The sequence below is a fragment of the Colius striatus genome, chromosome 3 (genome assembly GCF_028858725.1).
Source record: "Colius striatus isolate bColStr4 chromosome 3, bColStr4.1.hap1, whole genome shotgun sequence".
Taxonomy (NCBI): Eukaryota; Metazoa; Chordata; class Aves; order Coliiformes; family Coliidae; genus Colius; species Colius striatus.
The window spans coordinates 21,775,322-21,801,473 of NC_084761.1; the positions used below are offsets into that span (position 1 = coordinate 21,775,322).

Genomic DNA, 26,152 nt, shown 5'->3' on the forward strand with positions numbered 1-26,152 from the left:
GCTTCTGAGACTTAGAAATAAAGGTACTGACTCAAACAACCGTCTAATTATGGAAGTGTAGTGGCACTGAACAGAATTTATTTTTTATTATTGTAATAAGCCTTCAGAAATCCTGTAAAAAAAATCCCCAAATCCCAAACTAAACTTGTAGAGATAAAGTTAATGTCTAAATATAGATTCTTTCCAGTCTAGTTGATAAATCTTAAGGCATTGGGGTTGCACAGTCAATAGCACTCTACTCAGCCACAGTGACTGAACTGTGGAACCCAAGAATGTTACAAAGCTCCCGAGTGTGTCATGCTCATGTTCGGTAACACACAGGCATGTATCATCCACCTCTTCTAAACCCTGAATAAAGCTTGGGTGATATCCAGAAAACAAGTGCAGCATACTCCAGCCAAGTTTCTAATCCAGATGACTGGGAGAGTGTGTTGCAGCATGCATCTGTTTGTCAGCCTAGACAGAACTCTAACAATCTCTAGTCCAGTTGAGATTATCTCTTCTTGTGGGAAGTATACATTGTTTCAGAAGCCGGGAAAAGAACCTGGTATCATAGAAAACTCTACAAATCAGCCTTGAAAATGCTTCTCTAAAGACTGAAAGCCTTCCTCACACTTGTCATAGACCATGAAATGAATCAGTCTTTTCAAATACTGGTGATCTGATATAGCCTAAATCAGTTCTGGCTCTCACTATCCAGAAGCAGAATCTAGTCAGTGTAGTCTTTTCTCTTTATTTCTTTTTCTACCACTGTTTTCTCCACACAGAGAAGGAAAATGGCTAACCTCCTCAGCAGCACAGGGGCAGGAGAGCTACCAGTTGTTGCAATCTAGTGCAATTTCCCTGATCCTCGTGAACACTGTCTGTACAAGACTCAGGGAAGTTAAGAAGTGTCATACCATGACATTCTTAGACCTAGAGTGGTGTTGGCTCAGTATTCACCACTACACACCATACTTATTAGAGAATATAACTATCTCCAACAGCAGCATCATTCACTTGCTTCTCCAAATCAACTTTCCATCATACAGCAGGCCTTCAAAATGGATGATCAGGTGCCATAAAAGGATATAGAGACATGTGTTTTCATGCTGTGTAATACCTACCTGGGCATGGTGCTAATGAAAGCATATGAAAAAGAATGAAAGGGAGAGAGAAATAAAATAAACAGGGAAGATGGTTACAAAAGAAAAAGATATGTTTTAAAATCAAATTGTTTAATGCATAAAAATACATGAATACATGAATACTGCTGATACTATGTTGCTGGACTGAATATCTTGGAAAAACAGTCAGTATAGTGCAATGAAAACCACATTAAAGCTAAACCAAAATAATTTAAGGAGTCTTTGTAAAAATTCTTACAGTCAGTAACCTGTCAGTGACAGAAAATGAGACCATGGAGTTAGAAAGATGTACTTTTCTCTTTTGTTCTTTCTCTCTTTGTAATTTTGCTTCATTTCAATATAACCATGCATAATACAGGATGTGAAATCATTTTCATACAGCACAAAAATAAAATATATTGATCACATGCCTGTGATAATCTACTGAAATCTGGTATTTGAAAGCTAAAATATTCTAAATAGGAGCAAAAACGGGCTTAACACTTGCCTAAACCATCGTTTTTATACATCATCTTAAAATAACAAAAAGCAAACAACTGTGTTACCATTGAAGTGCATGACAAAAGGTTTTTAAAAGTTTGAAGCATTCTGAGGTAGTTTATAAACATCCTCTGAAACTTAAGAACCCACACAGTCACTTTCTTTTCAGTGGATTCTCTGGAGCTGTCTAAAGACCAACAAAGACTCCAAGCTTATAAGACTTGAATGATGAGGGATTTACACATGCTGTGAGGCAAACCGAACTATTTCCTGACATCTTTTGTTGTAGAAGCAATTCATAGCCTACTGAAGTAAACAGAATGCATCCTACTGATTTCACTGGGCTCCGGAAATGCTGCCAGAATAACAAACAAGACTGGAAAATGAGGTAGGTTAAAAATTCTTTCTGTTGCCAAGACCTCAACTTTTTTCTTTTTTTTTTTTTTTCCTCTTTAGTGAACCCCAATTCTAAAGGCAGTAAGTTGGAGACATTACTGATTTACACTACACATGGTCATTTTCAAACAGGAATGCCTGGGCAGCCTATTCTAAACTAGGACTGTGCCTGTTAATCTGCCAATCTGAGTCTACACTTGTGCTCACTAGCAAAGATTCTTATTCTGAAAAGAAAACTGTGTGGGGTTTTTTTCCACTGTAGCAACATTCTCTAAAATAAATTTTTAAAGTAAGAAAATAAAGCTGCAGGCATTATTATTTCACAAATACATTTAGACTTAAGTTCAATTTGTTAGATACAAACAAATCAGTAAGTTTTCTGTACTGAAAATGTGTTCTTTTTTTCTATTAAAAAAATATTTATTTACAACATAAATACTGTGTTGTGGCAGCAGAAGGAAAGGGATTCTCTTTTCTGCTACTTCAACCATGATGAAACAGAGTCAGCTCACTTGCTGACAATATACTCACTGCCAACCCAATGTGCAATGACCAAGTCCATTGTTCCTTTCCTTATATCTATAGGCCAGCAAACTACTCTAGAAAGTTGGCTCACCTAATGCCAAATCACTCTGTCCATCTATCTACTCATCTCTTCCCTCATGACAGGAGGAGATGGGAATGATTTTCAAGCCCTTTCCCTTGACAGTTAGACTCTTCTGGCTTTGCCTGGCCATGAGGACAATAAAGCAAACTCTGCCTTTTCAAGAAGCAAATGAGAATCACAAACAAATTCTTCACTAGACTCTGAGTACAGTATTAGTGCCAAATGTATTCAGTTCTGGACTGGGAATTAAATACTCCTCCTGACTGATCCTTTCTCTTACAAACCAGCCATGCTGACATACCTAATAAAGGAACATCGACAAGTGCATTCCATGTCTCCCTTGAGTTAAAGAACTCAAAACAGGGATTTCAAGCATTTGTAATAATAGTTGCACAGAATTATTGTAAAAAAAGAGATATGTGTTCAGGTAAATACCTGTCAGATCGGCCTCCTTCCAAGCTATACCTTAGGTAGTTCATACCATCTAAGAACTGGCTGCTTGGTAAAGAGTCATCTCCTAGTTCTCTGAGGTCTTCTGGCCTAAGGTACTCTCCTCCATCTCCTGTCATTGTGTCATCACCTTTAAATCAAACGCAGAAGAGAAAGAGATAAGCACACACACAAGTTAGATGTCATTTACATGTTGGGATCTAAGAGCTGGATGGCACAATAAATAGGAAGGCATTTTCCACTCAGGAAACACTGCAAACCACAAGCAATTAATGTATTAAAACTGGCACATCAAGCAAGATTTAGAAAAAAAAAATGAAATCAAGGTGATTAATTCATTAGACTGAATCTAATTTTTGCTGTTGCACATACTAGTAAGGGGCAAATTTCTCTGCTGCTCTCTAAAGCATGACCCCTCCATTCCTGTATCCACATTAGCTCTCTGGTCACAGTTATACTGTATCACAGCCTGACAGTTTATGATTAACTATAACCACTTACCTGACAGTAAACTATGTGCTTTCAGCTGAAAAGGTGTTTTCTGTGGCTTAATGCCTGATAGTTTCAGACCCTAATTTAAACTTTCCACTGTCCAAACTCCACATCCTATGAGGCTGTCTCCTCTATGTTCCAATATCCTTCTGTGATCAGCAAAAAAAAAATCTTATTTCCAAACCACAGCAATATCCAGAAACTGGGAATAATCTCACATGCCTAGATGGCAATGACCATTAGCCAGAAAAGTAATCCATAGACAATCAAAGCCTAAACAATCACTGGATATCTAGCACAGCAACTTTTGCATATACTCTGAATTATGGGGTTTAATTTTTTTTTTTGAGTCCAAAATTATTCTCCCTGGGAAATTCTGTCTACATGAAGTCACAGTTTGCTTTTCCCCAGCAGACTAACAAAACAGATTACATTGCCAAGCAACATGTAGAAGTTTCTGTTCATTCACATTTGCAACATAGTTTCTCTGCAGTTTCTGGAGATTTCAGTGACTTTCTGAAAGGTTAATTACTACTTCATGAACCTGCTAGAGGTTTGGTGTGACCCACAGAATGGCACAACATGACCGTAGGCCACTGCTGGCTTCAAATATTCTCATTGTCTAAGCTGCACGGGTAAATGTCAAGAACCTGAAGCTCAGTTACATCAAGGAGACCACAACTGTTGTACATTAACAGTATTCAAGGGCTACACATTCCAGATGCGGTAATTCACCCCGATACGCTGAGAAACACAAAGGATTGTAAAGATGAAGTGGTATCCTTGCTGTTTCAAATAGAATTAATTTGGGCATCAGGACAGTAGCTACTTGTGTGATTTGAAGTCTTAATAAAGCAAAATTGCAAAACCCAATTAGTTACTGCTGCTACTTCTTGTAAAGCAACTTACTCCCCCACTCCATGTGAAATGTTATTGGTATTACAAGCTCTAGGAGTGGTGCTCAATACTAAAGGAATAAATCGTGATATTTGTTTTCATGAAACAAATCAAGCTGGCTTTTCTAGCTTAATGTTTCAGCTAATAAATAATTAATTTATAATTTGTCATCTAAAACTAAATAACCTTTGGGAATGTTAAGATTTTTTTGTATACGCAAATATTACATGTAAAAATGAGGCCTATCTCTTTTCAGTATAACAACAAAAGCTCTTGAAAATTCCATCTGCTCACATTAAGAGGGAGAAACTGGGCACAGTTTCACAGAAAACAAATGTATTTAATCATTGCATGCTTCCTGTCTTCTGAACGATGATGTCTCCTGTTTCCAGAGAATGTCACATTATAAAGCATGAGGCTTAGTGAAAACTTGGAAGATATTAAGGAAATGCTGTTAATCAAACAGTACAAGGAATTTCAAGTTATATTTCAAATAAATTAGACACAATCAGCCCAGACATTCCTGGTATAATAGAAACAATGGGAAAATCTTCACCACTTTCATGGCACTCATACTCTTTAAAACAAAAATCCAAACTGTACTCTTATTTCACCTTTGGCCTCTCATCTGAAAGTTGTCAATAATAGGTCCACATGATACTAGTTGTTTTATATGATGTGAACATCTGCAAACAGTAATATGACTATCTATGAATGTTTCACGGTGATTCAGAACATTTATCTGTTGGTAACGCAGCTTACTTGACAGCAAACTAGTCTCGAGTGAGTGAACTAGAAGTTAAAGTCACTGTCTGCCAACTCCTGTGCCCTTCCATCTTTCCTTAATGAGATGAATTCCCAAAAATCAGTAGAGTCTCCTAGTATGTTAGGGGGGAAAAAAATGTATTGTGCAGCAACATACCATTTCATACAATTATGGTTACCTGAATGTCTTAATTCCTCCTGTGTAGGGTCATTGTGCCTACACAAAGGAGATGAATTCTGAGTCTGTAACAAGCACTCCTTCATCCTGACAATAACATTGTGTTGTCATTAAAAGATATCACATGGCTATATTCCCACGTCTCAGTCAACTCAATCATACACAGATATATTATCTCCTGAGAAATGACACATATAACACACCAGGAGTTTCTTAACACAGCAAATCTTAGATGGTAGTTTTGTGGTGGTAAGAGAAATTATCTCTTTTAATCATGCTGGAAATGATTCATCTGCCACCATATTCCCTATTAAATTAACAAAAGTAACATTTTCACCACTTGCTGAGCAGTTTGTGACAAATACAGCCCTTGACTTTGATGCTCTGTGATTTGCAGTGGCCATCTATGAACTCACAGGTGGAGTTACCCACTTAATGATATATCTTCTATTTACTTGAAGAACATCTTTTTTCAATAACACTAACAGACATTCAGAAGTTTACCTGACAGTTGAAAACATACCACAAAACGCTGGATGACCCTACACTTTGCCCCAGTTAAAGCATGCCTGTTTACTTTTGCTGCATCACTGCCACCGTCCATCTCTCAAATATCTCTAAAACCTCTATCTAAATCTGCATTTCTGAATAACATCATTTCTTTAGGGCAGGTTTGAAAGAAAATAAAATGCACCAGAGAAAGTATCAAGTACCTGGACTCTTAAAAGAAACATGGGGGTTTTACTGTTAAGGACACTGGAGGAAGAAGTAGAAAAAATAAATTAAATCCCCAGACCTAAGAACCTATATTTAAACAAAATTGTCCCAATGTCCAAAAGCACTTACTGCTACTGTGCTTTTGTTCTTTGCAGAGTGCAAATAACTCCCAAGCTGGCAGGTAGCTTTTCCAAAGCAAAACACACAAAGCATCATGGTCCCACTGCATTCTCAGCAATGATCTGGTTACTCCCCACATCTGTTTCCAGCGGCTAAAGTAATGCTCTGGAACAAGATGCAAGACCCCACCAAAAGCATACATTTTTTACAGGTTTGCAATACTTGAAGTTTTGTTCTGTTCTCCTCAGAAGAGGGCTAGGAAAAAAAGTGAGAGAGAGCACTTGAAGCAAGAAGATGGATACAAACGATGGGACTGGCAAAGGCAAGGTTGCAGGCAGAAGTGATCATAGAGCATAAAAGTGGCAGGTTCCAGGCTGGTTAGTAGGCAAAAATGAGAAGAAGATACAGACTTGTTACACAAGGTGATAAATATTTCTATGAGGTATTTGCCACTGAGGAAAACTATTAAGTGGCATCTTATGCAAAACTACAGGCCCAGCGCTTTGCAGAATTGGATCCAAGAGAGAGAAAGAAAGGATGAAAATGGGATGGAGAGGTAAAAAAAAAGTGAGACAGTAAACCTAAGAATCAGAATGGGAAAATTAAGCTTCAGGATTTAAATAGTATGCTTAGGGCAAGGATGGCCTGATACAGAAACCTGAGCAGGCATGCCTGCACCATTCGGCACCAGGATGTGCAACACAGGTGGCACTAGCTGGGGAGCTTCTCCATCCCACCATTTTGTGCTGTGGAGGCACTCTAGAAAAAACACTGAGAAGATCCTGAACCTTCAAGATACTGCTGCTACAGAAACTGGATTAAAACAGCAGCTTTGGCATCACTCTGCAGAGCTTTGTGGGGCCCTGAGGGAGCCTCACACATGCATAGAACAGGAAGCATGCGGTTTAGTCTGCAAGGAGCCATCGGCAAAGCACGTAGCCAGTGCTGGTACAGTTGGTCAGACAGGCAAAAGATGGCCAAAGCATCAATGGGAACCTACCCTACAATCTTTTAAAAGGCAGCTGCCTGGAGTTTTTTCTATATGCCTAGAATGGGGAGTGGGAATAAATTCCTTTGCCAGCAACTGTCAAAGCCACACAGAATGGTTTTCACAGTCTGTATTAAGATAGAGCCAATCAGCAAACTCGCAAAAGTCCACAACTAGTTAACTTATTGCTTAAGTCAGCAATATTCGTATGATGACTCTTACTGGTCTGCTCCTCTTACTATATTTTATGCTGACCACATATTATTTCTGTGTATCATGAATCCATCATATCCAAGACATCTGCTAGAAGGAAAGGAAGCACCTGGGTAGATCTGTCACTCTAACAGTAAATATTTGCCTCACTCTAACTCAGTAGTACAGAGAAACAAAAAGCTAACTTTGATGCTAATGATTTCTCTTGTTTGTACACAGCTTTTGAGCACTAGAAACTGTTGAATGGACCACTAAGAGAAACAGGCCACATGCTCAGACCACATATCTGCTCCTTCAGTGATAGTTTGGCTGAACACACAAGGCATTAAAACTGGAGACCTACATCAATATTGCTGTACTTTACTTTTAAATCCCACAAAAGATCGAGGTATGCCCTATCGATAGAATCGATTAAATTAAGCAACAATCATGAAACAGTCGGAAATCAAAGCTAGTTTTAAATGCATAGTAACATTTACAAGTCCGTAGCTTTGAGGGACCCAGACACATTAAATTCTCAGCTCAGCAATCAGTATTGTCTCACAGTACAAGTGTTTCATTAACATTTCTAAACCAGACTAGCTCTTTTTTTGTTCTGATATCAGGCAGCTATGTAAATGTTTGATCAAGTAAGCAGTTTTAAAACTTTCACCACACCATTCTGGATATGCATCTACAGAGTCAATTCATTTAGGGAAGCCTCAGCAAAGGCAGTTTCTACCATTTCCAACATAAATGTATCTTGGAGTACAGTTGCTGTATGAGAATTGCTTAGGAATCGATCCTCACAAAGCATAGAGAAAATATAAGCAAAAAGTTTTTAAAAAAAAGGCAGATCTGTGAAACTGTCTGAATTTGCTTTTAATAGATGTTTTTAAAGCTAAGTTTTTAAATGCAAGTTTGCCAAAATCATTTTTTTCTCTGCAGCATGCAGATAAGTCTACATTTAAGTGCTGGTCCTTAAAAGTAACAGATGGAGAAGGGACAGCTATGGCAAGCATAGTTTCTTATGGAATATGTAAGTCCTGAAGGATCTTTAAAGGAATGTATAATGCAGAGTTTCTCTGACACCTTCCTTGGATACCTTCACTTCCCTAAAGTCAATCCTGTATTTAATAGCCCACACACCGAAGACGTCTTCCTGAAGTGCAGTTTGGCTAATGCTTTAAATGTCTGTATTTTTAGCTAGTCAGGAAAGCAGGGTTTCATATATTGATACATTACTTAACATGAATCATGTTAGCTATTGGTAGCTAAATGCAGGACTTGTAGAAAGAGAGAAAGTTAAGCAAAGAAAAAGAAAAAACACCCCTATGTTTGCCCTCTAGGAACTGCAGGGAGGGAAGACACCTTGATTTTGTTTTCTTGAAAACTGAAATTGAAAAAGGAATTCCAGCATTTCACAGGAGGCTCCTATACGATTTATAAAGCTGTTCCACTGGATCTAGGTAACAAAGAATAAAAGCACTGTCTTTTTAGAACTGGATGAGAACAAACCCTACTTACGTCCCTAAGCCACAGAAGCCTTGGAAGGTCATCAAAACTAACTGGCATGCTGAAAAGTCTGAGGTGTGGTGAGGCTACTATGACATGCACAGTCAACCTGGGACTTGGAGGAGTCCTCTATGCAGTCTCAAGAGAAGTAATAAAGCAGACCCCACAAAAAAATTCTTGGAAATGCCATTAAAAGAACATCCTGGGGAAACTAATGGAAAGCTGATTCAGCCTTTTTTTTTTCCATCAGAACACTGCTTTCTTCTCCTGGAAGTTCAAAATTTACAGGAAATTTCCTCTTCCATATGAAACCAATCCGGTGCAAAGGAAGGAAATCTTGGTGTAGTACAACTATCCCAACAAATTCGCTGACCAAGACTCTGCATGCATTAAATGGAAAAGAGGGGGAAAAAGTATCTTCCTTCTTCCCAAGTATAGAAAGTATTTACTAATTTTGCCTTTGTGAAATTCATATGGCAAGTACTGCTCTTTTATGTTACCCTTTTAAAAATATGTTTGTTAAATGTTATGTGCTGACACACAAGTCCTCTTTCACGCTTGTGCTGTTCCAGGGAACAACAGCCCAAGACATCTGCTGCCCACAGAATGGGTAATACTCCTCAGACTGTGAGAGCTCACTTTGATTACAAAATATCTGTAAGTGCTGTCAGCAGACATAAAATCTTTAGTTAATTAAATGTAAGAGCAACTAGTTTTTACCAGTCATAAGTAGGAATAATATCCAATACCTTTAAAGACATATTTAGATCAGATGGATAAAACTAGTCAAAAATATATTTCCCCTTTTTAACATGCTGATTATGATTTACTTCTACGAATAAACTATTTTAGGTCCCTGCTATAACTTCAGTCTCTAAAGAAAATAATTCAGTGCTCACTGTTGCTCATAAAACAAAAATTTAGGAAATAATGTCTAACTAAATACAGTAGTATCTCTTAGTCATGCCCGTGCATTAATCCCTCTTCACACTAACACATGTGTGTCTAGTTTGGTTCCTGCCTACACATGTCACTGACATAATTTATTATTGTCAATGTAGCAAATTCCACTTTTTGTCAACAACAGTGATGTAAATGAAAAACAGCAGTTTCTTTAAAACTTTGGCAAAATGTTTGTGACCAAATAATAATCTCCTATATTTCATAACTGAAACGTTGACAAGTGAGAAATCTTTAACAATTCTATCCCAACACCAAAAAATTATTTCCAATGACAATACCAGATTCTTTGGTTTTTTTTCAAAAAAGCTGTATTCTCTGTGGAAGACTTCAATGAAAAAATCCAAGTAAAACTTTGTAATAACACTTTTTTTTCCACATTCTTAGCAAGAAGGTCAATAAAATTAAAGAGAAAGACTCAGCAGCTAACCACTGTATTGAGAATCGACAACACAGGAATTGAAAAAACAGACAATTTTCAGATTTCCTGTTGCATTTGCACATCTGGCACTTAGAAGAAAAAATGTTCTCATTTTGCTCAGGCAAAAACAAAAAAAGAAGAGGAAAATATAAGTAATCTCAACAATATCATATAAAGAGAAGCAACATTCCAGAGAAGAATCTCCCTTCTTTTTGGATGACCTTGTTCACATGTACCAGCAAGAAACTCTTTGTTTAACAGGGCATCTAAATCATAGAAATTTCTAAGCAACGGGAGGTAGACATTGGCATCTTTTCTGTGCACGTTATCGTAAGTAAAGTTTTAAGAATCAACTCTTACTCACCAGCTATTTCTACCTGAGTATAGACTTCTTTCTGTTAAAGAAAGTTTCAGTTAAATTGTCATTGCGTGGCTTTCAATTTACTTCCATAATCTTTGGCTACATTTTATGCTATTGGTTATAACATGCTTGATTTAGACTGTGAATTTATTCAGTGCCGGTATTCTGAGTTTGCAGTGTTTTAATATGTAGCAACAGCAACTTACTTACCAAGAGCAGTTACTGGCTAAAACTTTTAACTTCCAGGTTTAATTAAGTATTTCAACTAATTAAGCCACTGCTTCAGTGGAATTAGGTGCACGTACAACAGCAATGAATTCTGCCTAGACCTAAGTGCTCCTTTCTCACACGTGTGCCACAGTATCAGTATACTCTGCAGCCATGTGTGGAGGCACTCGGGACATTCAGAAAGTTTTAGCACTGTTTCCTGCTGTTACAGATACTACTGAGGAATTCAGTATACATGTCAAAGTGCAAGCTGCAGCTACCACAAACATGAACACTTTGACAACATAATACTCTTGGGTACCAGAGCACATTGTCAATTAATAGTAACAACAGTATTCATAACAATAACTAGGTGGCTGGTTAGTTGCAGGCTGGCGGTTACAAAGGTGGGTAAACAGACACAAGTGGCATTTTCTTCACAAGCTCCACGTTCCAATTAAAGCAGCTTATCATTATTCCTTTCTACAACTGGAAGAGTCAGATAATGGAAGGACTTCCAGAGAGTCACCTAGGAATCATGAGCAGTGCCAGAAATAAATTCCCGAACCCTATCAGATTGTTCATCTGTATAGCAGCAACTTCTCAGTTTTTTTACGTGTATTTCTGAACCAGACTTACCAAGCAGTTTGAAAGTTCTCTTGTTGATAGTTTCTCTACAGCAGAAAAAGTGTCTACACTGAAAACAACTTTTTTCAATATCAAAAAGAATTTTTTTATTTTAATTAGAAACCTGATCAGGTATGGATTAGCTGTGAGCTGCTTTCTGGAATCCAAGATCACATTTCTGATGTCCTTAAGCAGTGCAGTAATTCACATATATGCCACCTTGTCACAGATGCACATTCATGAGGGGATAACAAACTCCACTTTTACATAGATATTACTACTGTACATATGTAGCATTACAATTCTAAGTAAGCTTTAAAACTAAAAAGGAGAACAAAAAAGCAATTCTGTGAGAGGAAAAATAACAATCTGACATTGGGTCGTTATCATATGTAGGCATTCATGCATATTTTACTCTATAAATTACTCAAGGACATATGATGACATTGCTTCCATTTTTAGAAATGCTTCAGCAAATTCCATGTCCTGATCGCCTTCATTTTAAGATGACCTTACTATTTGTATAGAAAAGTTTTAAAAAAAGAAAGTCAACAACTTCACCTTGTGTCTCAATCAAGCATAAAGTTAAGTCTCCAGAAAATTTTAGGCAGGTGTCCCTCACGAAAGAGACCCTTTTTTTTCTTTGGATATTGTGATTACCATTGATTTTTGAGACTCCATTGACTATCTCCACGTGATTGTTTGCCCAGCATTTGTCTATTCCTTCTCTGCAACTGAAATGTCAGCATTAATTACTGTGTGGTGTGAATTGTCCTTTATGGTGGCCAGCTCAGGGGCATGCTGCTTCTGACAATAAGGTGTCTGAACTTATACTTCAGCTTCTCTATTGCTTTCTGCCTGCAAAAGTAGTCTGACCAAAAAATAACTTGCCAGAACAAACAAAAAGATTAATTTTCAGACAGATTACTTCTCTGGGTTGGTTCACCCTACGGTGAAACATTTGTGCTAACATAACGGAGGATGTTGGAAAGTGTGGTTTGAGCTATGACAACTTCTTGCAGCAGCCAGAACTTAGCCTCAAAGACACAGTGAAATAAGAGCTTCTGAAAATTAACTGGACTGAAAACAGACACAAATGAGCTCTTTGACAAACCAGTTTACTGGTCAGTCTTGTATCCTCCACTTAAAGTCCTATCACAGATGGGAGTCAAAAAGACAAATCATCAGCAGTCTGTACAGGTCCTGACCACAAGAATAAGACATGCAATGAGGACAGAGGAGCATCAACATGCTCCTTAATACAATATTAACATATGAGAGCATAAAAAGAAGGTTCCTGCCTTTTCTAGATTTTCCTGTGTGTCTACACTGACTCAGTCCTACCAGAAACATCTGCTTGTGCTTAATTTCATGGATTCTGTACATGTCCCTAAAAACCACTTCACTGGATGCTTTGCAGTAATTGCCCTTCCTGCTCTAAGTATCCCTCAGGTGCAAATTGTTTATTTTGCAGCAACAGCTTTAAAACAAAGAAACTTTGTAGCAATAATAAAACTGTGCTGATACACCTTTGGCCCTGATGGTGACACAGCAGGAAAGGCTCTCTAAAGCCTTAGAAGATCTGATACATGTAGGACCACATAGCACGCCTACATCAAATTAACAGGTTTTTTCTGTAATCATGTTTTTGCTTTTTTTCACATCTCCCTTGATCCTTGTGCAAAAGCTAATGAATTCAGTTTTATCTAGTCTGTTGTTGGCATGCCTGTTTATTTTTCCCTGGCAATGCACACCTGCTTCTGCACGTAACTCTGATCTAAAACCCAGTAAAAACCACAAACAAATGGAATGTTAAATAAAAAATATAATCTGGTTCTGTTCAAAGGTAAGTAATTCTGAACAATAATACAATTATCAAACATGAAAATACTGTATGAAAATTAAAGAATTATTAGTGGGACTCTCAGTCCTTTAAAAATATTTTAAATTGGCTACACAGAGCAGTACCTTACATACTAAGAGGAGCTATTTGATAGATTATATGGTCCTTTATTTTATACTGCTACGACTGCATGTTGTGCTTGAATTTGTTTTAAGACTATGAAAACTACATTATTAATGTGACAGCATACAATTCTGCTATGTAACTGCTTCCCAGGCAAAATGCAAAGTACTTATCACCAGTGATGAACAAGCTCCACAATGGGACCTAAAATACTTATTTGCTCAAGTACTCTTGTGTTCAACTTCATAATTCTGTAATTACAGCTGTCAGGTTTACTGTGTCATGTTGATACATTTCAGAATATACTGTGTCCCTTTAAAGCAGTTAAGAACACAGCATTACAGAAACCTTACTGCTAGCCTCTTACAAGGACTACACTATCACTACAAGGTTCATCCTTTTTATTGATAAACTTCGGTGGTCTTCCTGCCACCAGGTATTTTAAATTCCTTTGACAATTGCCATTAGGAATTTTCACAACATCCTGAATGTTTTGCCTCTAGAAACAGATTTTACTAGGACAATGGTATGAAGCACTTTAACTGCGACCAACCTGCTTTTCAACTTGCAGCAGGATCACTGAGACACTGTCAATGAAAGTGCTCAGCCTCCAGCAGCAGTGTCAGAGTACCTATGTCCTATCTGCTGCCTTTTGACAAAGAGTACATGTCAGATGGTAACAGAGAGCAGAGAATGTTAATTCAAAGCACCAGAGGGCATTAGTCATATTGGATGGTCTCAGTAAGTTCTGCCAACATATTTAAGATACAGCTAATAAATCTTGGGATTTTCTGGCTTCCATTCTTTCTCCCATCTTTCAGGAAACACACACCCAGCCACACTTCAAAATACATGAAAAGGAGCACTGTTAGGCATCCAGATTAAGCAAATCCACATTGCTCCAACAAAAAAAAAATAAAACAGAGTTAAACAAAAAGAGAATGTCTTACTCCACGAGCTTCTGCTAACAGCACCCGTGCCACTATATGCTTCCCCATCACTGAAGCGTTCATCGTCAGAGTGTTTAAAGGCTGTTCAACATACAAATTGGTTTGAGAAAAACAAATACCTCTATGAATCCTGGATGAGCAGAAAAGCATACTAGGATTTGTGAATTTAAAGATAGTTAAAGGGTAGTTCAACAGATTGGGAGAAAATTCAACAAAGCGAACATAAGGCTATAAGCCATTTAAAGGTCGTTTATCACAATAATTACACAAGTAGTGGAATGCTTTTGAAATAGAGAAAATGTAGCAAAAAGATGCTTGAGAGAAACAATTTCACTGATCACGATGGAGCAGAAAATAATTTCTTTTGAATCATGGTTGTTTGTTTTCACTTGCAGCTTTGCAAGCATTAAAAAAAATCAGTATCTGAGGGCTAGATGGCATATTTTCTCATAAGTGTATCTCATGAGTGTATCTCATTTATCAGCATAAATACCATCTCAAAAAGTACTACTTGCAGTTTAGGAACACAAATGCCATTAACTTCCAATATCACTTGGAACCACAAGTGCATTTGTGTTCTTACTAAAAAAAAAGCCAGCCCTGTAACTTGTGTTCCTAAATCTCTAGGATAATAAAATAGCGTATGTGAGATACAGTAATATTAATGTAGCCAAGAGGAAAAAAGAACTCAGAAAATCCTTGCAAAGGTGTGTATATTTATCAGATGTCATTATGATTAAAATTTGTAAGTAGCAGTTTGTGAAGTTTTTAGATGGAGTGCTTAGCAATGTAAAGTTGTTTAAACCTTTTAATTCCCCCAGAGACCTTTAACCTTTAGAACTCACTAATTCTTATTAATCCCTTTACAAGATTCATTTTAAAATTAGCTTGACAGATGTGAATGACTGAAACCAGGTATTCATTTGTCTCTACAGTTTTGTAGGTAATTGTTAAACATTATATGTGTTCTTTTTCTAATCTGTAGCAGTGTAGAAATCAGTTTACAATTAATCAAGAAAGAAAGAAACTGACATGGGGAAAAATATATGATTGAAAAACCTTTCAGAAAAGGATGTTTTGAAGCTACTTCCTTAACACTGCTCTGTATAAAACCACAGTAGCTTCTCAATTCCTCTAGAAGTTCACAGCCATTTTCCTGGGACTTTGTTAAGCAGTACACCGTATGCCTCCAGTCTGTGCACGCAATAGACTCGGAAACCAAAGAGTGCCAAACTTATTAGCGTGTTGCTACTCTATGTCACACTGTATGTAACTGTGACCCACGTGTGCCAAAAGCTCCTTCAAGAGAACAGGCCTTCTCACCTTCCACCTCATGCATCCTCTTACACAAATGTTTCCAGTTAGGCAGAACTCCTAGATATATGTATCTGAACTAGGTGGCACTGATCCAAAAAATTTACTGCTCAAATTCCTCTTGATGGGAGAGCCAAATCCAGCTTTGGGACATCTCTACAATTACATTTTAAAATCTGAAGTTGGTAAATGTTCTGATTTGTTCATTTGGTTCAGAGAAGTTTTTTTCTGAAAAAGATGTAGGGGTCCAGGATTTTGGTTCATGACAACTTTTGGCATCTTCAGTCAAATGCCATAACGACTACATCACTTAAAAAGGCTATTACATTGAACTTCATTTCAACCACTGCAAAACGACGATGTCAAAGTACTTAAGCAGCTATCTTGAGTCTCTATTAAAGGTTACACAAAGGATACAGAATAGGAACTTAGCAAAGTTGCTCACCTTCTTCATCTGAAACATCCAGGACCTCAGTCATAGTCTCAGGTACATTTAGCTTGTGCTTCTCTGTTATGGTCTGCAAAGACAGAATCATCAATCCTCAAATCAAACACCAAAAGCAGACGCAAAGTTCACAGCAGGATATTTTCAAGTATAACAGCAGTGGGATCTGCTGACACATTTTCTAACATGTTTCTCATTCCCTTAACTTCATTTTCCCTCTTTACTCCAGAAGCTCCTATTCTCAGTGCTGTATAAGGTAACATTTATTCTGGCAGAAAAGTATAAAAAACAAAGATAATGAGCTAGTCAGAGGAGGAAAAGAAAATAAAAGAGAGCTTTCAGTAAATTTATTTATAAATGATGCATGTAGAACAATTCAGCCCAATGTTTCCAAGATGATTTTTAAATGAATTAGGTAATGTCTACAGAAGAGCTTCAGAAAGTTGTATGTGACATATGGAAATTATTACATTGCAAAGCATTTGGAAATGAAGTTATGAATGATGTGAAATTTTTAAACTAAAAAAAGATGTGAAGGATTTATATAGATCACTTGAAACATTTTTCAACCCCAAAGTGACTACATTGCATATTAACGATATCCTTTTCATAAATCATCTATATTCCCTCAAACCCTATATACACTGGGAGGGAAAAAGGTTATTTGAAGATTTGCATATATTTTGTGCACCTGAGAGTCTAAAATATTGTGATACAAGGCAAGTATAGGCCAAGTACTGCTGGGAGGACACAGGTAAGCAAAGAGCAGAACACTGGAAGGTTTGGGTTTTAATATGATTTTATCTTTATAATTGATTTCCAGGAGGAAACAGAAAATGTTTAGGGGTGCTGAATCAAGAATGGGGACATCCTTTTAGCATAAAGATACACAGTGGAGAAGGAGATGAAGAAGGTAATGACAGAAATTGTAGGAAGTGCAAAGTGTGAAAAAGTTGACTGCAGGAAACTCTTCAGTGTGTTACCACAAAGGAGACAAAATGCCAGGGGCTTAAAAAGGAGCAATGATCAGAGCAGAATTAGTCACAGCAGGAAAACAGATACTTCCCTGAATCCACCCAGTCAGTTATCTGGAGAGCTGTGGAGGAGAGTGGACATATCACCCTTTAAGGCATGGAGGGGCAGATGTGCCCCTTTGGCATTGAGAGGAATGTCAGCAGGCTATGTGTCTTGTGAAACTCCCACAGAGGTAGTACTTCACTCCCTATGGTATCTCTCAAGCATTAAGTCAACACTGCAGGCAGAAGTTGGGAAAGCCCGTACAATCTAAGGGATAATGAATGTCAGCCAAATCCTGCATCCCTTAGGCAATATGCTTTTGGGAAAATGCCCATTGATATCAAGCAGTGAAGCCAATAGCAGTTTTTCTTGCACAAAACTTAGTAGGTGTTTCCCCATTCTGTTTTATACTTCTCTATTTCTGACAAACTGGCCAAGATAGCACTCTGGATTACTGTAAGGTAATGCACTTTTATAAATATCAAAGTTACCAATAGTGTAATTTCTTTGGAAATTTGTTTTAAAAGTCTGTTTTACATTTCTGAAATATATTTAACTGTGACAGCAGTTTCCAATTCACCCCCCCTGAGGTATAGGGAAAGAACAATGCCCTTTGCTTCAAATGGCAATCCCAATTAGGCCTTTTAAATTCACTCTTACTCATGATTCAAGACAGTTAATTACTTCTGTTGCAGTGTTATTCATAACACGTTTTGTGTTGAAAATGAGTTTATATTCCCCAAATGCCTCCACTGCTATCTCTGACTTTTCCCCTCTGCATTCCCACAGCATTCTTCAGATGGAAATGCCAGGCTACTTTTTGTATGTCTGCTGTATGACCAAAATTTATTTAAGAAAACTTGGTTCCCTACTTTAGCTTATGTATGGAATTCACTTGATTAGAAGAACACAGAAGTGAAAGGATGCTACAATTCTCTAGTCCACACACTATGAGTAGAGGTATACTGTACACTGCCTATTAACTTAGATTGGCAGACCCTAGGAACCAAGGCTGATTTATTATGACATTGATTTATTCATAAATTCTCTCCATTGCTTTGTAATCACATGGTCCCACTAACAATAACTCTAATGTAAGAAAGGGGAAAATTTGCTTCAAGTTAGACCAAAGGCTTTGGCACTGGAGACTCTTCCCTCATCTCAAATGCCAGTGACTTGAATATCAATAAAGCATCAGCCCATCTAACATCCTCATGCATCACTCAGCTACAACCTTCAAGAATGAAGTAGTTATGGTGACAGCACCTTTTTTTTTCAGTGCTAAATGCTGTGTTCTGGTTTGGCAACATCAACCTCACCATCTGGAGGACTTTACTGTAGGGAGAGCCTATAAGCGTCTGTTATTTATCCCTGCTTTTTTTGTAGAACTTGTTCTAAAATATGTTTCATCAGCATTCCCCACCATGAACACCACCACTAGAGTTTTCTTTTCTTTAAATCCCTAAGGTACAAAATTCATAGCTGAAAAATCTGCTGAGTTTATCAAGGGTTCCCACCTGACTTTTAAAAGCTATGCTTTCTACACAGTCATAGTTCCAGGGCTCACATTTCTCTTATATGCAAGCATTAGAGGTCAACTATGCAAGTAAGGTTTAGTATTTGATGTAGTCCTAAACCCCATGCATCTGGTATCTGGCAGAAAAATCCATTACCCTCAAAGTTTAGAGAAACATTTATCCAAAGCAAATAACTCACAGGTGTCTTTTCACAGTGTAATCTCTACTGTTACAAAGCATCTAATACTTACATACAACAAGGTACCAGGCTCCACAGTGCAACACAACCAGAAAGGAAGTTATAACTTGTATCAGGCATTAACAGAAAAAGTGTGCCAGGACGCAACACAGAGAGCAGCAAAGGTGTTACTTGAGGCTAAAAAAAATCTACTTTTGAAAAGATATAAATTTTCTCGAAAACTTTATCTAGGTTTTACTTTTCTGTATCTCTCAATAAATATATGTTTATGCACATACATGTGTGATGTGCTATATGATTAAACAAGAACATGAAATAAATAACAACAAAAACATTCAGTTTTTCTTAAGAGACTTCTGGAATTATGCTGGAATTCCTTGCCCAAACCTGACTCAGTCTGATCTTTGCAGACCATTAATAAATTATAGCTCACTCTATTTGTAACCTTATGCCATGTTACTTTTATTCCATCTTCCTTGCTTAATATCAGTGAGACTTGCTGTCAGCATGCAACAAAACCAAAATTATTTCCCCATTTCTTGACAAGACACTTGAATTTCTTTCTTTCCTTCCTCTAACCCTCGCCCTGCCTGTGTAGTGGCATCTTTAATCTGTTGATTTTTACAACTCTGAGCTTCTAAATGACGTGTAGATCTGCCTGGTTTTCTAGACTGCTAATCTTTCTTGCATTAAAGAATAATAAAAAAAAAAAGCAACAGTGTTTTAAGATAAAATGCAGTAATGGAAATTTCAATTAAAATTGATTTCTTAAATGTTGCACTATTTCTCTCTTCCTACCTGCCTAAAAATTTGCAGATGGGAGGTAAAAGCCCAAGAAAAAAACAACTTCCCTCCCAGAGTGTCAGAATACCTGTTCTTCCTGGCAATAGTACCACCTTGTCGGTGTTCACAAACCCTGAAGTCAAAATACAGAGTATCCAGAGTGTGGAGGACTAAAAGAATTGGGCACATAAGGAAAGATTCTTTTTGTATTTTGGAAAAACAGTATCTGTTTGAACTGAAAGTGGCTTGAGTAAAAAGTTGATTGATGTGATTCAGAGCCGTCTAGCAAGCATCATTAAGCTTGGCACCAGTCCACAGCTGGTACAGTCCAAGTGCTTAGAAGCTTGCTGTGGTGTGCTGCAATGGTTGAGCGTCAGAAGGTGTCAAAAGTGTGGAAATGTGAGCATAGACTGAAAAGGAGGGGTGAAAGAGAAACAGAGAAACAGGACAGGATCTAAATAACAATGCACAAACTTCTGGAAAGTTTGAGTTTGCAGCTCAGACCCCATATCTAGAGAAAAGTTTTTCTCTGCTTTTGAACAGTTGTTTCCATCTGCATGTAAGATTTTGTTAGCTAGCTCAATGAAGCCTGTTGCACTGCACACATTTCCACATGATGAAAAGATACACTGAGAGCATTACTGCACTTTTGCAAAAATACAAAAGAAAGGGGGAGGGTGGTGCTAAAATCAGACAAAAAAATAAAAAGGAAAGTGATACAGGGAGAGTCTGATGGAAGAAAAGAGAAAGACAACATTTTGAATAAAGAAGAGAGACATTTGAATGCATCTGCAACTCACAGTTGTGGTGGTAGTAATCTCCTCCGTTACAACCTTCAGCGTATCGACCACTGAGATATATCCCAGACGCCTTGCGATAGCTAAGGCGGTGTTACCATTCTGAAGAGAAAAGAGAGGAGGGAGAGAGAGAGCGCAGTGAGAGGGAGGATTGTGATGTGAACCAATGAGATCACTCTCAACACTGCATGAGCCAGCATTTCCATCCAAAACAAGGCACAGCCTAGGAAAATCACTGGTTTTCTACCGTTACATCTGACTCTGCCTTTGCAACTTCTTTAAGACTAAAGCCCTGGTCACCATGGTAACACAACACACATCTGCCTGCTTCTACTAAATAAAAAAGCACTGTATGGTTTAACACTTCAGTGCTCAGATTTCACTCCACAGAATGTGTCCCACTTGTATAAGTTCATGCTTTCTTTTGCACAAATAGCTCTATATCAGAAATACTCTATTAAAAAAAAAAGTATTTTAGAATGTTACAGTTTCACTTCCAGCTGAAACTGCTAAATTTTTATCAGGTGCAATTCCCATTCTGGAGAATACAACATTGCAGCTGTATTGTCCACAAACACTTCTATTCCTCCTTACAACAAAAATGCATGTTCAATAAGAAGTATACAAAAAAACCGAATGATTTAACAAACACAAAACCAGCCCACACAAGGCTTTTGGGAGGAATTAATTTCCATTTAAATCAATTTATTTGTAGTTTAAATGCCCTTGATATATAGATATGTCATTCATCCAATGGACATTAAAAGGATAATTTAGTAAGGGTTTAGGCCTATTTATCTCCTGGATCATCACCTGGAACACTGAAAATCCATGGTCCCCATGTCACTCAGCTTGGGGAGGGGACGAAGGGACATGTTTGTCTGCTTCTTTCTAAAGAGTTCTAAGCAGAATTGTATTACTTTACACTGAACCAAGGAGAATAATGTTTGCCTACTAGGTGAACTGTGGAAGGCCACTGTATTGCTCTTTGCAATGAAATGATTTGTGACACCACTGCACTGTGCACAGGATATCAGGCTGGAGACTTCTCTCTGCTTTGGCACTTGCTTCAGTTATCTGTAATTTAAGTTCTTCTGTATAAGTCTAGCTCGACAAACCTGAAGCAACAGTGTTTGTGAATTAGCACAAAATGAACAGATTAGGGTCTTCACAGCACAAATAATTTGACTGCTACGGTTACTTGCATATTAATTGCTCATATCCCACTCTCACATTTCCCTGTCAAGTGGGAAGTCTCTGTTGTCTCAAGCTAGAGGCTGTAATGTGTGGACAGGAACAGATCTAGTACCTGAGAAAGTATGCGAACTGGGCAGTAAAGACACACTCTGGAGACCTTGCTTGGATTTGAGTTAGATTTGGGCATGACAGTCCCAACAGGAGGACTGACAGCAAATAAAGAGACCTTTAGCTGAACATGCCCAGCAGTACTTACAGCCCCAGAAGGTGACTACAATGTCTCTTGCTTGATGATCTGCTGCACAAAATACTATTTGAGGTAACTTCACAGAAGATAATTAATTGTGGTCATTCCAGGGCTATACAGGACACCAGCACTGATTTAAGCATGCACAATATCCATACAGGGAAACCTGATTCACTCTGAGGAATGACAGGAGTTTTGGACATTTTGGCTGCATTTTAAGATTATCCAATTAGAGGTGACCAACATCAATGTGAAATAGGACAGCTGCAACTCTGGTTGACTGCAGAGAAGGTGTCGTGCCAGAAGTTATTGACAGTCTTTGAGGAGGCATTAACATCAGTGAACTCAGTAAGAACCTGAAACAGATCTGGTGGAGAGGGGCAGAAATTTGGGTCTAAATTTTTCAAAAGTCTAGGTTCTGATTTCCCCTTAATTTTCATAGAAAAATCCTCATCAGGGTCGTAATTTACAGATGGAAGTGTTGAGGCAGAGGGCAACTGAAGAAGCACAATGCAGCTAGTTGTGGACAGCCTGACTGCTGCTCAGAAATCACTTTCCTCACCTTACGTTTAACTTAGTGCACACTGAGTTAGATCTGATCTGAACTACCTTAAGAGGACAAGGAAAGGAGGAGGATGTTACATTTACACACATCTGACAACCAGCTGTATGAAGAATACTTTCACCAAAACAAAGGCTTGGTCTCAGGCCCTAAGAAAGGAAAGAACTGTCCAGGGAAACAAGCTCCAGTTTGCATTCACAGACTTACAGTGGTGATGGCATTGGGCTTGGCCCCATGCTGGAGGAGAACATTAATGATGTGAGTGTGGCCTTGTTGAGCAGCTTGGTGAAGAGGGGTGTACCCATTCTGGTGTCCATGGCAGTTACAATAAAAACAAACAAACAAAGAACAACCACCATCAGTAATTAGATCAGACACCTTGCTTTGTTGTCTTCTGTTCCTTTTGAGACATTTCAAAAAGAAATTTTGCCACTCTTCAATCCAAAGATAATACATCTTCAGTAATAATAATACTCCTTCCCCAGGTCAATGAAAATATAAAGGAAGATAATATATTTATTCACAATTCATTTTTTATTTCACAATATAAGCAATCTCTAGAAAGACAGATAAATCCTCATTGCCTAATCAGAGGGAGGAACAATGAGGGACAGTAAAGTTCAAGTGGCACGCTACAGACATAGAATCATGGCTGAGGCAGAGAACATTTTTCTTCCTCTCACATCTTGGTTTTCCATAGAAGCCCCAAGTCGTGCCTTTAAAATATTAGAGTCAATTTTAAAAATAGAGATTTTTTTTAGCAGCACTGGTTTGAGACTATTTGATTTTAAAAAGGCTAACAACATATACTTATTAAAAATGTCAATCAATTTTAACTCTGCCTTCACAAGGCTTCATCAAGTTGTAATTACACTTAAAAACACATACACAATGCCTGTATTAACACTTAACTCCATACATTATCTACTCCAGTGATTCATTCAAACATTTTACAATACAGAACCCTAACCAAAGTGTACTTCAGTTAGTTGATATGAAATAGTATTGTATAAGTTCAGTCAGGCAATTAATTTACAAAATGATTTGCAATTGCTTTTGAAAGCAAGCAGAGAATAAACTGGAAGAAAACACCAAGTTGATCTCACTGTACACTTTAGGTAAACTTGGGGGGCAGGCTCTGAAAGACACACTCTTTCAAAGGAGTTATCTCTTTTGCAAATGAATACATGCAAATAATACTTTGTCTCACTGATTAAATAGTCATAGTTCAGAACTGTTACAGTTCTCATATTTACCCTATGCAGGCGTGGACTATTAAGAAATTGAAGAAGGATTTTACTGTAGCCTAAAGTGAATCAGATGTCTTTTCTTAAATATTAGTACAGTCCTTCAAAACCAGAATTCAGCCACGCTATTTTTCACTGAAGATGGTACAAAGCACCATGCAAGCTTTCTCTAGTTGGAGAACAAGCTGAAATAAAGATTATTTATTGTTTAACATGTCTATCCTGAATCCAACCAGGATGGATTTGCTCTTTAAACTAAGTCCACATTTCCAACTGACAGATTGCCAGTATTTTTATTGGTCCCTAGGTTTGAGATTTTGGAAAACCACTGCCCCATACTTTCATACAAACTTGCTGACTTGAATGTAATTATTCTACAGTGAAATACCTAGGGAAATGGTGTCAGACTCTGGCTCTGTGGCCTCTTAGACATAAGGTGAGACCTAGTACTAAAGATTTAAGTACGCCTGTCCCTTTAGTTAGCCTCCAAATACCTCAGCTGAATGTCTTGGCAGCTATCATTTGGATCCTGCTAATCTGCTTTATTAATTCTTATCAGCTGTTTTTTTTCTAGTAGTGTTGCCTGTTCTTTTGGAATTCCTGGGTTTTGTCCATTGATTTTGAGTGATCTCATGAGGGATGGGCCAGCATCTTTTATTTATTTCCTTTGTTATTTCTTACCACATTGAGCTGTGACCATTGTGACAAAGAGTGCTGAAAAGCAGCCAGTAGACCACAAGCTTGTGATTGTTACAAATACTAAGCATGTCACTAGAAATGCAGTGGACTTCTTCCTGTGGATCCTAAGACATTCGATCTGAAGCTAGTAGCTGGCTATTGTCCAAATCCAGCTTTAAGTAAGCTGGAGGCCTGCAGCTCCTGAGGTAGCCTTCTCTTTCTGATAAGGGTGGTTTAATGATATCTGGGATGCAATACATTGCTGCTGTCACCAGAATCTCCTGAGTATACACTGAGAGGTACACAATTCTTGCTGCAAAATCTATTGCATTCAGCTGTGATACTCACCAGTTTATACCAGAAGAAACTGATGAGGCGAGTGGATTTAGTTCAGACTTTGGCTATAGACAGTCTGGTCCATTTCAGTAAAACCGGTCAGTAACAGTGTATCCAGATTCCCCTCAAAAAACCCCAGACCTGTCTCTGTAAACTGCATTCCCTCACCACAGCTGCTTCCTCTCCTGAAGTCTACCACCCACGTGCGCTTTGATGAGCAGTAATTCCTCCCACTCTTCTCCCAGCAGACTGGTATTACCCTCCAAGTGTCTGAAATGTTACTTACTAGCTTGGCAGCACACTGGTGTTGCACTGGTGTAAATGAGATCAGAAACAAGCTCACACTTGTTCGTAAGTAAAAATAAAAATTAAAAAAGCAAGCAATGAAATAGATATTCTCTCTCTCTCTTTTTTCATATGCCCATAGAGTTCTCTGACTCTTCTGTGTGAACACAACACAAGGAGGTGTAGTAGAGAGAAGTCATTCCCATGGCTACAAATCACCATATGTGGATGCAATAATTAGTTTCCTAGTGAAAAGGCACGTATGGTATGTATTTGCAGAGCTTGGTTTCCAAGGTCATAATAGAAAGTAAAAGTCAAGCAATGAAAAATTCTTTACCTTTGTTTTAGCATTGACGTTTGCTCCTTGCTTGAGAAGAAAATTCACCATTTTGATGTTTCCATAGTGACACGCCACAATTAAAGGTGTATAACCAAGCTATAATAAGAGAATAAAGAAATAAAACTGCAAGCTCAGTGGAACACTGCAATGGGTACATCCTTTGGCATGCTGGAGACAGCAGCCGGTCTGTGATTTACCTTTGTCTGAGCATCTTGGTTTGCACCATGTTTTGTGAGGATTTCAGCTACGTTAACTTTATCCTCTTGAGCTGCAAGGTGTAAGGATGTGAGTCCAGTCTGGAGGTGGAATATGCAAAATAAATAAGTAAAGATTAATACAGGAATAAAGCCTACTTTATATGACGAAAGAAATCTAGACTTTCCCACTTTCTCATCTTTAAAACATGAAGAGATCCTAACTATAGCTTCTAAGTATGGGTGTTGTGGAGGGTTTTTTTTCAACAAAGTAGAACTGATGTTTCTCCTGTTTTGGCTGACAAACAGTTCCAAAGCAAGTATATCAACATAAGCACTGAGTAAAACTTTCAGGCATCAATGATCACGCTCAGATTTTACACAATAACATCACTTGGGATGCTGAGGAGCTCATTAATAAATTAAAGCAGCACATTCACTGAGCTTCCCACTCCTCAGGAAAGGGAACCTTGACAACTGCAGGCATGAGTAAGAATAGAGATAATAACTCCAGAAACAGATCCCACTCAAAGACAACAAGAAAATGGATGCAGCTTTTACCTAAAAGCTCACTGTGA

At 37.9% G+C, this 26,152-nt stretch overlaps 1 protein-coding gene across 2 annotated transcripts in view; it reads right to left on the reverse strand.

Moving 5' to 3' along the window:
- The window catches only part of ANK2 (ankyrin 2), a 238,209-nt gene that overhangs the window by 59,236 nt on the left and 152,821 nt on the right, over nt 1–26,152 (reverse strand). For both annotated transcript variants that reach the window (XM_061993135.1, XM_061993136.1), the window contains 6 exons: nt 25,578–25,676; nt 25,378–25,476; nt 22,702–22,800; nt 20,492–20,590; nt 16,176–16,248; nt 3,046–3,190 (listed from right to left, as the gene is read on the reverse strand). In XM_061993135.1, coding sequence (XP_061849119.1) covers nt 3,046–3,190; nt 16,176–16,248; nt 20,492–20,590; nt 22,702–22,800; nt 25,378–25,476; nt 25,578–25,676 — 614 coding nt within the window. The remainder of the gene's footprint in view (nt 1–3,045; nt 3,191–16,175; nt 16,249–20,491; nt 20,591–22,701; nt 22,801–25,377; nt 25,477–25,577; nt 25,677–26,152) is intronic.